Below are 16,997 nucleotides of genomic sequence, written 5' to 3'. Positions count from 1 at the left end.
GTGAGACAGGAGTCCATCAAAATCCTAAAGGAGAACACAGGCAGCAACCTCTTCAACCTCAGCCACAGCAACTTCTTCCTAGAAACATCGCCAAAGGCAAGGGAAGCAAGGGCAAAAATGAACTATTGGGATTTCATCAAGATAAAAAGCTTTTGTACAGCAAAAGAAACAGTCCACAAAACCAAAATACAACCAACAGAATGGGAGAAAATATTTGCAAATGACATATCAGATAAAGGGCTAGTATCCAAAATCTATAAAGAACTTATCAAACTCAACACCCAAAGAACAAATAATCCAATCAAGAAATGGGCAGAAGACATGAACAGACATTTTTCCAAAGAAGACATCCAAATGGCCAACAGACACATGAAAAAGTGCTCAACATCGCTCGGCATCAGGGAAATCCAAATCAAAACCTCAATGAGATACCACCTCACACCCATCAGAATAGCTAAAATTAACAAGTCAGGAAACGACAGATGTTGGCGGGGATGTGGAGAAAGGGGAACCCTCCTACACTGTTGGTGGGAATGCAAGCTGGTGCAACCACCCTGGAAAACAGTATGGAGGTTCCTCAAAAAGTTGAAAATAGAGCTACCATACGATCCAGCAATTGCACTACTGGGTATTTACCACAAAGATACAAATGTAGGGATCCGAAGGGGTACGTGCACCCCAATGTTTATAGCAGCAATGTCCACAATAGCCAAACTGTGGAAAGAGCCAAGATGTCCATCGACAGATGAATGGATAAAGAAGAAGTGGTATATATACACAATGGAATATTATGCAACCATCAAAAGGAATGAGATCTTGCCATTTGCAACGACGTGGATGGAACTGGAGGGTGTTATGCTGAGTGAAATAAGTCAATCAGAGAAAGAGATGTATCATATGACCTCTCTGATATGAGGAATTCTTAATCTCAGGAAACCAACTGAGGGTTGCTGGAGTGGTGGGGGGTGGGAGGGATGGGGTGGCTGGGTGATAGACATTAGGGAGGGTATGTGCTATGGTGAGCGCTGTGAATTGTACAAGACTGATGAATCACGGATCTGTACTTCTGAAACAAATAATGCAATATATGTTAAGAAAAAGAAAAGAAGAGGAAGATAGCAGGAAGGGAAGGATGAAGGGGAGTAAGTCGGAGGGGGAGACGAACCATGAGAGACAATGGACTCTGAGGAAGAAACTGAGGGTTCAGTTTGTTGAGGGGAGGGGGCTGGGGGGATGGGTTGGCCTGGTGATGGGTATTGGAGAGGGCACATTCTGCGTGGAGCACTGGGTGTTATGCACAATGAATCATGGAACACTACATCAAAAACTAATGATGTAATGTATGGTGATTAACATAACAATAAAAAATTATTAAAAAAAAGAAAAATAGCATGGCAAATTAGTTTTGATGTGGAGAGAGGAATCATTAAAATACTTTAATATGGTAAAATGCTATTCATCACAATTATTAATTAAAATAACAAAATCTTTCATTGGCTTCATAAGCACAACTAGAATTTTTAAATATGTATTATTAATTATTGTTAATGTGAGGTTTAAAAGCTGATCCTCTTTTGGGAAACTAAATGTCAGGATGGGTGAATTTTAAAATGTGCCTAAAACCTGAGAACTACCAAATGAAAGTTGCCTTTTTTTTTTTCGATCTTGCCAAATCGCTCATTTCGTCAATAAGAAATGCAATTGACATGCCAGGCAAGATAGATACACACTAGATTTCACATCATTTACTTTTATAAATTTGTATTCCAGTCAGATGGGGAATACTTTGATCTCAATGTGTACCTCATTGATGTTAAGAGTCTAGACTCATTGTAATGACTATGGTAAAAATAAGATATTTTTCCCTGGTTCATCTATAAACTATAAAAACTAGCACAGGCTTAACTATTGTCTAAATAGAGAATTCTCCCTCTTCTGGATTTGAAGACTAAATAAAATATAGAGCAGACACTTCCATCCCTAGTTTTTTTATTAATACCTTTTGAAATAATTTGTATATACTTTTTAAATAATTTCAAGTGCCACAAAAAATAATGTTAATAGCTCAAAATCAAAAGTTAAAAAAACCACCTAAGTATAATTTTTAAAAATCTTTTTCTCCTCAAGCGTTTTACGATGGGATAATGAGACAGATGTCTCTCAACTGGAAGGACATTTTGACATTGTTATGTGTGCTGACTGGTAAGTACATAAAAATCATAAAACTCCTGTTAGGAAAAATAGCTTTGCTGGAGTAATTGGGCTGTGCTGCTTTGCTGACGGCTAAGCAAAGTCAACAAATGAAGCACAAAGCCACCTTAACCTCAACAAATTAATATTCATCTCCATGTGACAGTTATAAGGTAGTCTTCTATCACACAGTAACTTCTACCACATTATTTCCCAAAGATTGATTTTGAGAAGCATTTCCATTTTCTGGAATTGCCTCTGTTTCATGCTTGACGTATCAGTAAATGGACGACTTAGGCAAATTGCAAATAATTATGGCTCGGAGAGGAATAGTCTGGAGAAAAAGGAGTTTATCAACACAAACAGCTCAATTAGCTTACTTCTTAGGAGAGATCTGACTATTGATATAAGGGAATATGTGTATATGTGTGTACACACACGTATATGCTCCAAAACAAATAAATGTATTTGTGCAATATTTTTGGGGGAATGTCTTTTCTTAAAATGTATGTTTGCAATCTAAATTTTCAATGTCTTCAATTAAGATATTTAATTATACACAAAACAGGAATTATAACATTACATTTTATTGTTATGCAAATAACAAAAACCTCTGTCAGGTGCCTGCTTTTTAAAAATAATTTACATTAGATGTTTTGTCTTCTCATTTGGCTTAGTCTACTTATTGTTAATGAAGTCTGATCCTAAGTTACAGGATAAATATGTATCAAACCTTAATAATTATTTCAAATAATCTTAGGTATTTTCTTCATGCATGTTGAATAATAACTATTTAAGCATATGGAAACATTGACAGTTCAAAAGTATTTTCCCTGTTAAGAGTAAGATCTTATTTGTAGTTTCATTATGTTTTTATGACACTTGAGATTTAAAAACACAAGTTTGGATTCTGAAGAAGTTCTATGGTATTGATCAACCCAATTATAAGATCCAGAACCTGGAGAAGACTTTCCCTAGAGGGGAGTTAAATGAAATTTTCAGGCAGTCATTATTATTATTATTTTAAATAAGACTTTCAAGAGTTAACTCTTCTATGTAAGTCATTGGAATCAGATTCGCTTTCTTTTTTTCTTCTGAAAAATACTTCTCAATGGAAAATAAGTATTCTGTTCTATTTCTAGCTGAGATTTTCTAGCTTTCCATGGCCCTTTTAGTGTCTTTGTACTGGATTTCAGAAAAACCTTGTTCCAAAAAGGGAGAAACAGATTTTGGACTAATCATTGATATTGTGCCTAATGTTACATCCCTCATCTAATCAAAAATAAGGAGCTAAAACCTCACCATATGATTTGAGCAAGTAATTTAGTAAATGCCTCTCCTCACCAAATATGAGAAAGGATCCTCCAGGTTTCATTGCACAGATGAAGATAATGCTAGCAGGATTAGATCAGATTAAGCCTGAAAGTCAGATCAGAGAGCAGCAGAAAGAGGGAAGGAGGGCAGCATATTCTTGGAGGTTTAGACGAGGGTTGCACGCGTGGGCTCCAGATATGTGGAGAAAGTCAGGTCTGGCCAGGAGATTTAGAGTTAAATGTATCCTTCACATAAATATCAGAACAGCCTGGCTTTGTCAGACCTTGTGTTATGGACACTCACACCATGTCATCCTATTTGTACCAGAGAGACAAGCAGAGGAAGTAAGATTTAAGCTCTTTTCTGATTAATGTTCTCAGGTTAAAAATAGCCACACAACATGTTTGAGAAATAGTCCTTTTTCCCTAGCGAACAACAGGGTCACGTACAACTGATATACATAATGCATATTCAATGAAGGCTTTCATTACAAATACATAACATAGTACAATGTTAGATGTACACACACACACACACACACACACCTGGTAGCTATGTGAGAATTTACAGATTCAAATGAACTAAGTACGCCAAGTTTTATTTTATAAATGGCTTTTCTATGTGTGAGGTGTTAAGTTGGGTTTTTTTTCCCCCTGGTGTTGTAAGTGCCAGAATGTCAGCCTGTTTATAATTTCCCATTTGTAAATGTGAAACATTAAGCTACTCTCACTGCAATGCTGATATTATTTCCAAAAGAAATGCTTTGGTAATGGTCTCTTCATATTCACAGGGATGGGTAAGCTGCTTAGAAACTTAGAAAGCACAGTGATATTTATAATATGCATGTTGTGCACATAGCAGTGAAGCTCACGCTCTGGGAGCTCTTTATTTCCTGTTGGTTTGGTGTTTCTCTGTCAGTTATTATGTGGGTGCTGCTTCTAGGGACAGGCAGGCAGACCATGCTGCATTTTTTTTTTTACAGTGTCACAGAGGAGAAAAAAAAAAAACACCTCTCTTTAGACACTACCTCCAAGATGAAACCTGAAATACTCAGTGGCAGAAATAGGTGCCGCACATAAATAGATCACACTGTCTCACATCACCCTTTGGTTATTGTCAGTCAATGAGATCTGGATTAGGCCATAGGAATACGAAGCAAGAGTTGGACTTCAAATATTAGGTACATGGATTAAATTCCTTATTGAAGCATTTCCAGCAAGGGTGGCATTGTCTGATTCCCTGAATAGCTAACCAGTGGTCCTGCTTGATCCCATTTACATGAAAACAAGCCCTATTCACAAATCTATTCCAAACCCACATTGTGGTTCAAGTAAAATGCACATGATTACAACGAGCGCAGGTGATATGTTTATGTTTTTAAATCATTCATATATTCATGTATTTACATTCAAACATTCATAAGCCCGTGGGCTATGGGGGAAATAACTTATTTCCCAGAAGAGACAGGCTCCTTAGTTCACATCTACATTTAGGAACTCCACCAGATTATAAAATAAAGAGGAAAGCTCTGAAAGCTACTCATTATATCACCATTCAGCATTTTTGACAATGAAATATAGTTTCATGGTTCAACAGTTCCTAAATAACTTGTAAAATGTCAACTTTGAAATAAACAGAAGGAAAAAATCGAGGTACAGCCACACCTGTGAAAGGATGCTGTTGACAAACATCAAAATATTAGAATATTTAACCACAGGTGTAGAAAAAAAACCCTGCCTATTAAGTTCCTTGGTTGACTTATTTAACATCAAATTTCATATAAGAGTTCCTTTCTGCTGGAATGCAGTCCAGCCTGGTCCTTGCTGAGTTTAGAATAGCAAGTGATTGTTAATTTTCAGCCTACCTTTCCAGACTCCTGTTCAATCACAATAATCTAAAAGTCTGGAAGTAAGATTTTTTTTTTTTTATCCAAGGAATGCTTTCAGTGAGTGTTTGATGGCTTTCCAGTTTATTGTAGCTCTGCAAAAATAAACATGATTCTGTACATTTGGATTCTCTAAAGGCTTGGAAAGCAAGTCTGAAATGCCACCCGTAGCCTGACACATTGAGCTATAGAATGTCGGCGCGTGCAGTCTGAGACTTTGCAGAGAAATGGGGGAAGGTTACACCACTTCACTGGCTCTCTTAGCATTTTTGCACTATGTACCGTGGATTGTTTCTATTTTCTATTATTCTGTAAAGTTTGGTTTTTAAGGTATTCTTCTGGAAGAATTTTTTTTTTTCCTCAAAACAGTCTCCAGAATTTCTTCGTTTTCTTCTAGATGCTGTGATCATGGATAGTTCTAGGTCACAACCTTTACACCTGAAAAACTCTTTAACACAAAGGCAGCCAGCCCTTTCACCCCATACCTAAAACTCAGTCCCAAATAAGGTAAGCAACTGCCAAAGATCTGGCACCCTAAGTGGTAGGTAGCCCCAAGGGAGACCAGACCTCCATTGGTCCCAGCTCCACAGCAATTAGCTGGTAAATACTGATAGAGGCCATTCTTCTGCTGAAAGTTAAATCTAAAACAGTGAATTTAACTTAGCACATTTCACCTTCAAGAGGACATAGAGGCCTCCTTCCTGTGGATACTGGCCGAGAAATGCCTTTTTGTTGCCTACACTAATTAATTTCCCAATGAGTGGAGTGGTAGATGCTCTGTGCTCTGCATAACACTGACTGATTCTAAGGGAGGTGGTGAGAATGGCCCAGCACCTTCCTTTGTCATGAAATCTGTGATTCAGATCCATGGAACAAAGCAAAAGTTGATGCCACTATATAGAGGGCTGTGTGTGTATGTTTTAATAGCCAAACTAGACCGACTGTCATCGATGTATTTTGATCAGTAATGGAAGGGAGAGTTGAAATGGTATCTCCATTCCAATCAGTGACGCACTCAGCCTTTTTTAAAATAGATCCACTTAAGCTACTGTTATTCTCTGAGCCCATTAGGACTTATTTAAGGAGTGAATTTTCAGGAGATTATGTATCACTCCCACTAAAGCACATTGCAGTTGCTCATACAACATATCCTACAAAGCATTATAAATTCTGCATCAGAGCTAAGTAGAAAGGTCAGCTTGCTTGGAATAAAGACTTATTAGAGAACTATAAGAACTACTTTTGGGAAATTTGATTTGGAAGGATGAAGTACTGTGCTAGAACTTGCAGTGCGTAAATGAATAGAGACCAGAAGCTCTTTGAGATGGGAACTTTCTTTTTTTCCTAGCTTGTCTCCAATGCCTAAAGCAGCCAATAGCATGTAGTAGGTGTTCCACAAATACTTGTCAGCTAGTATATATTATTGATTTGATGCCCACCACAGCCACGTAAGTGGGCCTTTCTTGACCAGGAAACTGAGGCCTTGTGTGAAGGCCACACATAGCAGAGAGGTCACATAGCAGAAAGGTCAGAGTCAGAGAGCTGTTAGACCCTGCCTGCAGTGTGACTCCACACAGCAGCCCTCCTACTGACAGCTCATAGTCCCCCTTAGCTCAGAGGAGGATGAGGCAGGGCCCTAGAATAAGGGGTGCTAGAATAATTCGTGCTATGTGAAGAGCAGAGAGACCAAGTCAGAGGGGCCCACAGCAAACTGCAGCATTAGAAGTGGGAGCAGGGGGGCTCCACCTAGCCCCTCATGGGATGGCTGATGCACAAGGCTGCTCAGTGCTCTGGCCCACGAGTCCCAGATAAGGGAAATCTGCCCCAAGCTTCCAAGATGAGGCCTGGTGAAGACAGGCTCAGATGGACCCAACCAGAGGGGTGACAGAGCAATAACAGAAAATCTCAGAAGACCAGAGGAGAATAATGAAAAATCACAGCGAACTGGAAAAAAATCAACATAAAGGTCAAGGGAGAAAAACCCAGAGTTGCCATGGTCTCTGTGATACCTAGCCCAAATCTGGTCTTTGTTCTTGGAACTATTTACTCCTGGGTCACTGGTTGAGTCTGACCTCAGTGCTGCTCCTGGTCACTAAAAACCATCACCACCTGAGATCTGTTCCGTGGTTTGGGCATCATAGGGCTGATGTTTGTTTCTGGAGGGTGACCTCACAATACCCTCAGTGGGCTCATGGCCCAGGTCTACAGAAACTGGGCTGTAATGACGGGAAGTATTTCATCTCAACCAGATGATTCCCCCAAATAGCAGCTTAGATATTGTCCCTTTAACATTAATACGTGGCCCAGTCATGTGTGAATCCTGGCCAATTGCATGTTGATGACTTGGCTTTGGTTGGACAACACTGACCACAATCTTTTTTTCTTCCAGTGAGACACTTGAATGGAAGGAAACAATTTCTCCCCTTTTGGTGTTGAGTAAACATGTGTAATTAGCCTTGTACTTACCTCCATTAATATCATTAGACTTGGAAACCCAGTTTAATCTGGATTCTGCTCTCTTCTCAATGTCAGCCTGTTTCTGGACCAGTACAGAGCCAGCCTTGTTGATGCAATAAAGAGATTACTCCAGCCCAGAGTAAGTATGTTTCTATTTTCTCCTGAACACTGGCTTCAGAATAATTAGTCTGTGCACAAAGATGGAGAGAGTAATGGAATGGCAGGATTAATGTCATGTAATACTTTAATACTTATTATGTCCAACTTCAATTGGGTCTTCTGATCTATCAGATTCTTTCCTAATCATAACTAGGAAACTTCTTACCCTTGGCCTTCCGATAAGGAACACAGTGGGTAGTAAAATAAATGAAACCGCTTCAAAGATAGTGTGAGATTATTTTTATCAAAGAATTTCTTGAGTCTTTTCCTTTGATAACAATATCTTCACATTAAAGTAGAAGTATGATATGGAAAGTTTTCTGTTGACTTCTGTCATTTTAAATCCCTTCAATGGTAACCTTTGTCATTGGGTATTTATTTATTGCAAAAGAATATATTTTTTTTCTTTTTCTTTCTGTTTATATCAAAGAAAAAGGACTTCAGATGAATCTGTATATTAAAAGTTCTTTGCTTTAAAAGGAAGCCATTATTTACATATTATAAACATTAGGTTACAATGAAGCCAAGCATGGCATAAAATATTGTGCACATTTTTACATTTATATATCCATTTATGCCTGTGAGTAAATTACAGAGTTTGTAGCCACTCTTATTTTGTTGGGCTGTTACACTAAGCTAGGAGGTCCTGCAGCCTAACTGGAGAGTTAATACACATCTATTTAAAGTAAGAAAACGAGTTTAAGGCTCATGCATTTAAAAAAAAAAATCTTATAAGTATGTAAGACTCTTGCTGTGCCATAGGAATTTAAAATAGGTTAACAATGTTAATGCAGTCTAAGACAGGAACTCATATTTATCTGAGAAAGGACTACAGTGTGTCTGTGTGTGTGTGTAAAGTATTTTCTGAAGTTTTGTTTCGGAAGTCTTTTTCAGAAGGTTTGCTCTAGTCTTCTGACCTCAATGAGACTTACAGACTAATACCTTTCAATCTATCTTTTATATCTTTTCCACATTGAAGGTTCCCAGAGCAATTTGATAATCGTCCTTTGCCTTACACTGTTGCTTTTTATTTTGTTATCTCTGTATAGCTCAGAAACTTTAAATAGGCCTCTCAGAGGAGTAACCATAGCTTGGTAAGTGGTAATCAATTAAATTAAATTGGCCTTCTCAATTCCCCGTGTGAGGTGGGTAGCAGGTCTTGAGGCAAGGAAGGGGCATGCTCCAAGCTATTGATGGCTGCAGTCATGGTTGAGTGAGCAGCCCAAGTTGAGGGTAGAAGAAGGAATTGAGGGACTCTTCATTCCTCCTCTGTTAGCCTTGGGTGATTCTTGTGAGCCTTTGCAAGGTCAGGATTTTCAGAGAGGGCACGGAGATTCTTGGATGTAAAGGCCTCTGTGAAAAATGTATCATACATAAATACAATGCTTTCAAGGACTCCTGGATCTCACGCTGCACAAACAAGTACAAACAGTACTTCACCAACACCCTCCAAAGCCTATTTGTGGCAAATACTCCATTTTGCAGAGATTTGCATGGTTTGCCTAGGATCTAGTCTAAATCATTCGAATGATTTATAATAGAGAACTGTCCAGGCTGTGAATAGTCCTAAATGCAGATTGGACTGGAATCTCTAGCAGCTCTCCTGTATCCTTTATTAAGCCCTGAACCTTGCCTGAAGTATGGCTCCACAAGGCCGCCCTCCTAGCGACAGCTGATACTCACCCTTAGCCTGGAGAAGGATGAGGCAGGGCCCTGGGGTAGGTGGTACTTGCTCATTCTATGTGAGGAGCAGGGAGGCCAAGTCAGAGGGGCCTGGCCGAACTGCAGTATTTGAAGTGGGAATAGGGGCCCTCACTTGGGGCTGATGCACAAGGCTGCCGGGTAGTGTAGCTGAAGGTGTCAGAGACCCACCGTAAGAGAAGAACTCCAAGCTGTGAGTGGCACATGGATATCCTGAAATGACTGCTCAGGAATCTCATCCCCATCAGGAGCTCTGGGGAGGCAAGGCACTCGCGCTCCCAGGGCCTTCACCAGGTGGGCCATAGAAGGGTCACGTAGACTTGGCAGTGACCACCAGCAGCTGCATCTCCCGTGCCAGTGGGCCAGAAGTGTTACCAGAGCTGGGGGTAACCAGAGCAAAAACCGAACCCTTCCTCTTCTAAGCTCTCAGGACTGGCTGTTCTGCTTCCAGAGGCTCTCCCTCTGCTGGTGTATGCATTGTGGAAATCACAGTCCAAGACTAAGGTAACATTAAAGGTTTATCCCATTACATTTAGAGCTGCTTTTAACTTTCTCTTGAGCCCAAGACAACTCCTCCATGGTCTGTGGCCCTGGTGCTGTAGGTGCCGCAGGAGGCCCACAAAGAAACAACTTGAGGGGCTACATTGGTGGCTCCTGAGTTCTTGGTAATTCAAGGCTCAGCGAGTTCAATGGGCGATACAGCACATTCTCAGGGTACTCCGGAAAAACTGCACTTGAGCCAAATGCTTCAGGTTCACAGGAGGGCCGCAGTGTCTGCAGGTAGTGTGGAGGGTGAAAAGAGTCAGAGATAGCTGCATACAAAACCCAAGTCTGCTCTCTCTATCAAGGCTTTCTGAGCCTGAGTTTCATTGCGTCAGGGTGAGGGAGGATAAGTCCCCCCCAACCCCCGGGGCTGATGTAAAATAGTTACTGACGTATATGCCTAGCATAGTGCCTGGCACACAAGATGTGTTCCAGAATGAAAACTGCTTCTTCTTTACTGATGCATTAGCCTGTCAGGGTTAATCCACATGAGACACTGGTCCAAAGGGACCTTGGCCTGGCTGACAGGAGGGCCGAATTCCAGTCCCAAATTAGCACTAGCAGGCTTTGGAACTACCTCTCTCACCCTGTTTTCTACTAAGTCTTCCTTATGGAGGGAAGGTATGCTTGGACCCTGGAGTCTGAAAGCTTAAGGTTCAGATCTGGGCTCTGCCACTTACTGGGTTCGTCCCATGAAGCCTCCTCTCCCCATTTGTAAAATGGGGCGGGAACAAGCCAATGCATTGGAAAGCTTTAGCACATGACTGGCTCTGAATCTATGTTAGCTCTTGTCACCTTGAAGAAGACCCAGAGAGACTTTTTGACCATGGTGAGTACAGAATACACGGGGCATCTTCCTTGCAGAAATGCTGCTGGGAGGAAGGGAATTCACCCTTCTCTGGACACAAACTTTGGTGACTTCTGCACACACCGGGGCATGCTGCGTGTCGCCCGCACCCATGTTCTGCATGCCTGCGTCAGCTCCCTCATTGGTCCCAGGAAGACTGTCTACCTGGATGGAGATGACACTTTTTACTGCGGACAGAGCGAGTGGAGAGAGATTACTGCTAGAGGGCAAGAATAAGAGGTTTCGGGTGGGGGGGAAGAAACCAAATCTGCCATTTTGGGGTGTGTGGTTCCTTGATGTCTAGCTAAGGCAAATCAGTGGTCTGGTGTCATACAACCCAGTTGCAAGAAAGGTAGATGGGGAGGAGGAGTTTTCCTGCTTTTCCGTTTTTGTCGTGGGGTCATGAGTGAGGGGGACAGACCCCAGATAGAGCCTAGTCACCAAGGTGGGCTCCTGGCTTGGCTTAGATCCTCAGCCAGATGGCTTAGATCAAAGTCACTACAGGAAGCCCCAAATTTCAGCAGGAAGTGTTTTCCGCCAGCCCCAAATGGAAACTTTCCTCGACTTGTTGGTTGAAAGTAACTGTGCAACACTTGACTCCTGCCAGACTACTAGAGGGAACTCTCTAGCAAACTCAAAAGGCAAAAAGAAAAGAATAGATACTAACAAGGAATGAAGTCAGCAAAATTTACTTATTCCAAGAAGCAACGTTTCCCCACCCAGCCTTGGTCCCCCCAAACTTTTTCCCTCCCGTGAGTGGTTCCGTGTTACTGATGATTGACAGGTGACCCCCTGCTGTTGTGTTCTTTAAAGAATATCAGCAGTGTCTGATATTAGAGGGCCAGAATGATTTAAAATACAGCCACGGCAACCTGCAAGTTGAACTTTAGCCTGGAAATGACAACCAACAAATGGTATCCACTAATATTCCTCTGAAATGGCTTTTGGTACAGGAAAGGACACCAAGCCAGCCACACAGTGTGTATTTACTCAGAACCACAAAAAGATGGATGGAGATGCAGTGTTGACAGCTCTCCAGCTGGTTGCTGCGAACCAATTGTCAAGCATTCAAAAATATCACCTCGGAATTCATTTAACCTTTAGAAACTGGCCGGAACTAACTGCCACATTCCTGGAGCCCCACCTGTATGCAAGGAGGGCTATAAATGTAAATCATGGGCTCTGGTTTTAGAAGAGCAGGGAGATTTCCTTCTTCTTTTTTTAATCCAACATCTCTGCACACATCTGTACAAACCTCTGTTTTTGCTTATGTCAAGGAAATGCCTTGTGAGTGTGGGCTCAGGGCAGTGAACTGAGATGGTGCTGGAGGGACCCTCTGTTCCTGTCTGCTTGCTGGGTCACAGGCCCAACAAACCCTCCCTTGTTCTTGGTGAGAATCTGTATTCAGCCATACCTGCCTCTCGCGTTTGTAGGAATAGAGAGTCCCCAGATGGTTTTAAGACCCTCAGAGCAGGGCCTAGCTCTAGAAGTTCTTTCCTGAAATCTACCTAGGTGCTTATTCAGCATACGTAGTACTGAGTCTCTGCCCCCAAAGAATTTATAATCTGATTGTGGAAATGTAACACACACACACACACACACGTGGAATCACAGTGGACAGTGCAAAATGGCTTATAACAGCCCATCCCTGGGTCACAGTTTGGTGGTCATATTTGTTTTGACGATCTTTCTAATTTATACCTTCAATAGAATGGGAGATACTCAAGGGTTTGGACTCTGTCTTGATGCCACAAGCATTTGTTGAGCAACTACTCACTACCTGGCACTGTGCTGGGAATGTGAGGTGCGGGTATAAATATGGATCATGACCACTAGGAGAATCTCCGTTTAGTAGGGCAGATTAGTGCCTGAGCTACCAGAAATTACAACGCAATGTGATGGGCATACCAGAAAGAGTGACTGACTGCCTGAGGAATGTTTCTCTACATGCAGTGGCATTTGACTTTGGTGTTGAAAAGTAAGAAGGGCATTCTAAGCTTCAGGGAAGGGGACTAGAAGAGGGAAGGAGGGAACGGCGCTCACAGGTACAGAGTATGAAGAAGCATGTTGTGTTTTGGGATCAACAAGAGAAGTTTGCTGTAGCTGGAGTGTGAGAATCTGTGTCGTTTGGGGGTTAGGGTTGGGAGGGGCAGGAGATGAGGTGAAAGACTTAGTTTGGGGTGCCATTTTATGAAAGGCTGAAGATACTATATGAAGAGACTGGTCTTTATTATATGGGTACTAGAGAGCCGCTGAAAGTGTTTGAGCAGTGGTATAGTCAGGTGTGGGTTCTAGAAAGATCACACTGGCCAGCATAGAGGCTGCAGTGGTGTAAGAGAGAGCTTGAAAGCAGCAGAGCTCCTCGGGGCACCACCGTGGACCAACTTGTACATGGAATTTTTCAGTTGGGAGAGAGGAGATCCAAGGGTGGAGAGGAGGGGACTGAGCAGATATTCACTGAGGAGTTCATTCAGCAGACATTTACTGGGTGCTTCTCAGATGCAGAGGCTGTGCTAGGACCTGGGGATAGAGTAAGATACAACGTGATCCTGCCCTGAAGGAGCTCGCCGTCCCGCGTGAGAGACAAACGAGCGAGCAGTTAGCTGACGGTGTGTTAAGGAGATAGCAGCGGTGTGGGTGAGCCATGGAAGCGGAGGGCGGAAGTGCCTGGCAGGGAGGAACCACAGCGTGGAGGCCAGGAGTGGTCAGCAGAGGCATCCCAGGGACAGGGTATCTAATCTGGGGTTTGGGTCCGAAGGTACTGAGTTCCACTGTAGACAGAATAAGTTAAAAGTACTTGCAGAACGTCCCCTCGGAGAGACCTAGGAGGCACCTGAGAACATGGGTGGGCCCTGGACTATGGTGGGTTCTGTAGATATATACTTGGGAGTGTTGATGTATCATTGAGAGCTGAAGCCATGGACTTTGGTACAATTGCCTAGAATTGTACAGAACAGGGAGAAAAAGTAGGCAGAGCCCTGGGGACCACTGACAATCAAGGGGGCAGGTGGAGAAGCCATGGAAGGGGGTTGAGAGAGACATAGGGGAGGAAGCAGGCAAAGGCGGCATCTCAGAAACCAGGTAAAGAAAGAATAAACATAAGCTTAAACATGTAATTGGTATTTAATAGTTGGTTGCCTGGAAATGAAACAGAAATAAAGGCATTTCACTGGCATAGCATATTCCTTTTAAAAGAAATCTGAAGCATACTTATTTTTTCCAGAAGTACACACCCTTTAATATATGAGTATAGATTAGTCTAGGAAAATAACAACAACTGAGCTCATGATGTAAACAATATCACTGCTGTTTAGTGGAACTACTCCTTTCTCCTCTCCAGGGATAAATGAATTCTCTCAAATTTCTGCCCATCAGTCAAAATTTTACGTTCAATTGAGTGTTCATTCTGAGTTTAAGATGATTCTATGACTTCAAATGCCTAGAAAGTTGGGCTTTGGTAAATTGAAAATAATTTTTCTAAAGTGATGGGCTAATCTGAAATCTATATATTTTTTTCTTGTTTTGATTTTTGCAGCCTAGACTGTAGGGCATATTTCTCTGATTGTACCAGTGTCCTGCTCCACTGGGGACAAGGGGAATTCTAAAGCCATTCCTTATGGGGTGGCTGCTGGCACTTAGTGGCTGTTTATTGAATGAATGGATGATGTACTATTGTCCCTCCTAAATATTGATTCACATCTCAAAGGTGTCTGTATTCAATGAAATGAAAAAGAAAGCATTTTAAAACCCATAACTGAGTAATTAGAAATTAAAACTACTGCTCATTCTCTCTCCTTGTTGTGGGTACAGTATTGTGCACAGAATGCTGCCCTCCGAAATCCCGTCAGAGCTACCGACTCTGTAAAAGCTTCTTGCAGAAAATCTTTGCTAAAGAATAAGCAATAGAATGTGGCCTTTGAATTCCCAAAGACTTGCATTTCTCAAATTATTTCAACATCTGGATTTAGTTTATTCCCTCAATAAGTATTGATTGAGAGTCAGTTATATGCTAGGCACTGAGAAAATGCAGTGAATAAAACATTAGACGATCCTGTTGTCATGGAGCGTACAATCCAGCTGGAGGAGACCAGCGATCACAAACAAGGATGTAAGGTGTGTTAGTGGTGATGAGCGCCCAGAACAAAAGTAAAGGGAGGAGGGGAGTGGAGAGCAATGGGGAAGCAGCTGCTATTCTAGAGGGTGGTTAGGGAAGGACAGGTAAGCTAGAAGAAGACCTAGAGAAGGAGAGATGTCTGGGTGGAGGGGGCTGCCATATGCTTAGCTGGGTCCCCCTACAGCTCACCCTACCAACAAGGGGTTAGGGGTGTGGGGAGCACGGACTCATAAATGTAAACACCAGCCCAGGCAAGAGCCCTATAGCCCTGTAAACATTATGATACATAGCTTAGATAATAGCTACTAAAAATCAACTCTGCAATTGTAACTGTAAGAATTTTTTGCAGGTGACTTTAAAATAAAACAACTTCCATTATTCAAAAACCTAGAATGGCAACCAGCTCTTAGAAATGACTAAAATGACCTACTAGTATTACCTCCTTTTTTTTTTAACGAAGACTTTTGCTCCCCTGCCGAGACCATGTATTATATCTAGTTTCACATCAAAATGAATTTTTGCTGCTAAGTTTGAAAAACACCTGAAAATAGCAATTAATATTGGAAAAGCTGACAGAACCTTAAGTGTAGTGGTATGATTGGTGCTGCTACAATTATGTGCCTGAGTGGTGTGTACATGTCTGTGTAAACACGGTATGAAAACACACGTGATGTCCAGGACACTGTATCAGTGTATTTTCTTGCAGGTAAATGAGGGGAAGAGGGAGAGGGAGAGAGACCTGATAAAATCTTTCCAGCACTGTTAAGTGGTGGAGATGTTTCTAGTCTTACATCTACATAACCTTGCTTTTCAAATTATTTTCACATTCATCACCTCATTTGATCCTCATGACTTGATGGAGTTGCGGGGGGGCAGACTTTGTTCTTCCCATTTCATGAGTGAGAAACCTTGTTGGGTCAGCTGGGGTGACTGAGGAGATTGGATTATGTCATCCCCAAGGTCCCTTCTAGCTCAACAGTTCCATGGCTTTTTTTTTCTTTCTAATTTTCCTGAGGTGACAGCTGTGTAATGGTGGAGACTTTTTAAGCCCATTTAATCATCTGTAAAATGTAATGTCTGCTTCACAAGGTCGTTGAGAAAATGGTTGATGGGATGAAAGGGAAGGTTCATGAAGCACCTCGCACAGTGGTAGCTATTATTATTATTATTACCATCACTATTACTAATAAGGACGCAATGAGATGAGGTGGAAAGAGCATCAGCATTGGAGGCAGGTATGTTTCCAGTCATTTGCCGGTTGTGTCATCTTGGTCAACTATTCAACCGTTCGGAGCATCCTGTAAAATGGAGCTGATCATACCTACATTGTTGGGTGGTGGGAAGAGTCAATGAGACAAATAGAGTTCCTATCCCAGAGCCTGACATGCACTGGATGCTCAATAAATAGTTGGCAGTAATATATGAGAAACCACCTTTCATTAGAAACTGGGATATATTTTCATGATTCCCTCAAAACCTGAAGTGGCATTTCATAGAAGTGAAGTATAACCTTGAGGTTAACAGAAGCATACAGTCATCTTTTAAACAATAAGAAAAGAAGATTCTGAAGTTCAGCTGTTCTGTGCACATATCAGAGGGCGAGGGAAAGTCCATGTGCATCCAGGAGTTAGCAAATGGACATCGCGGAGTTTCATGTCCAGTGGTCTTCTGAAATCCAGTGTATAGCTTATTCAAGACCATCCATTCTCCCCACTACAACAATCTCATGAGGTTGTGCAGTTTATTTCGAAAAGCCTGCTTACCCTCATTATACCACTTTCTTTGAA

The 16,997-nt window shown here is 41.7% G+C and overlaps 1 protein-coding gene across 5 annotated transcripts in view; it reads left to right on the top strand.

Moving 5' to 3' along the window:
• Nucleotides 1–16,997, top strand: part of CAMKMT (calmodulin-lysine N-methyltransferase) — a 391,410-nt gene that overhangs the window by 367,434 nt on the left and 6,979 nt on the right. For 3 of the 5 annotated variants that reach the window (XM_027624226.2, XM_027624225.2, XM_027624223.2), the window contains 2 exons: nucleotides 2,128–2,202; nucleotides 7,922–7,985. In XM_027624226.2, coding sequence (XP_027480027.1) covers nucleotides 2,128–2,202; nucleotides 7,922–7,985 — 139 coding nt within the window. The remainder of the gene's footprint in view (nucleotides 1–2,127; nucleotides 2,203–7,921; nucleotides 7,986–16,997) is intronic. The other 2 variants (XM_027624227.2, XM_027624224.2) reach the window with 1 other exon arrangement.

This window comes from Zalophus californianus, chromosome 8 (assembly GCF_009762305.2).
Source record: "Zalophus californianus isolate mZalCal1 chromosome 8, mZalCal1.pri.v2, whole genome shotgun sequence".
In the NCBI taxonomy this organism is placed as follows: domain Eukaryota; kingdom Metazoa; phylum Chordata; class Mammalia; order Carnivora; family Otariidae; genus Zalophus; species Zalophus californianus.
The sequence above is the reverse complement of the archived record's forward strand: the minus strand, read 5'-3'. Positions and strand labels throughout refer to the sequence as shown.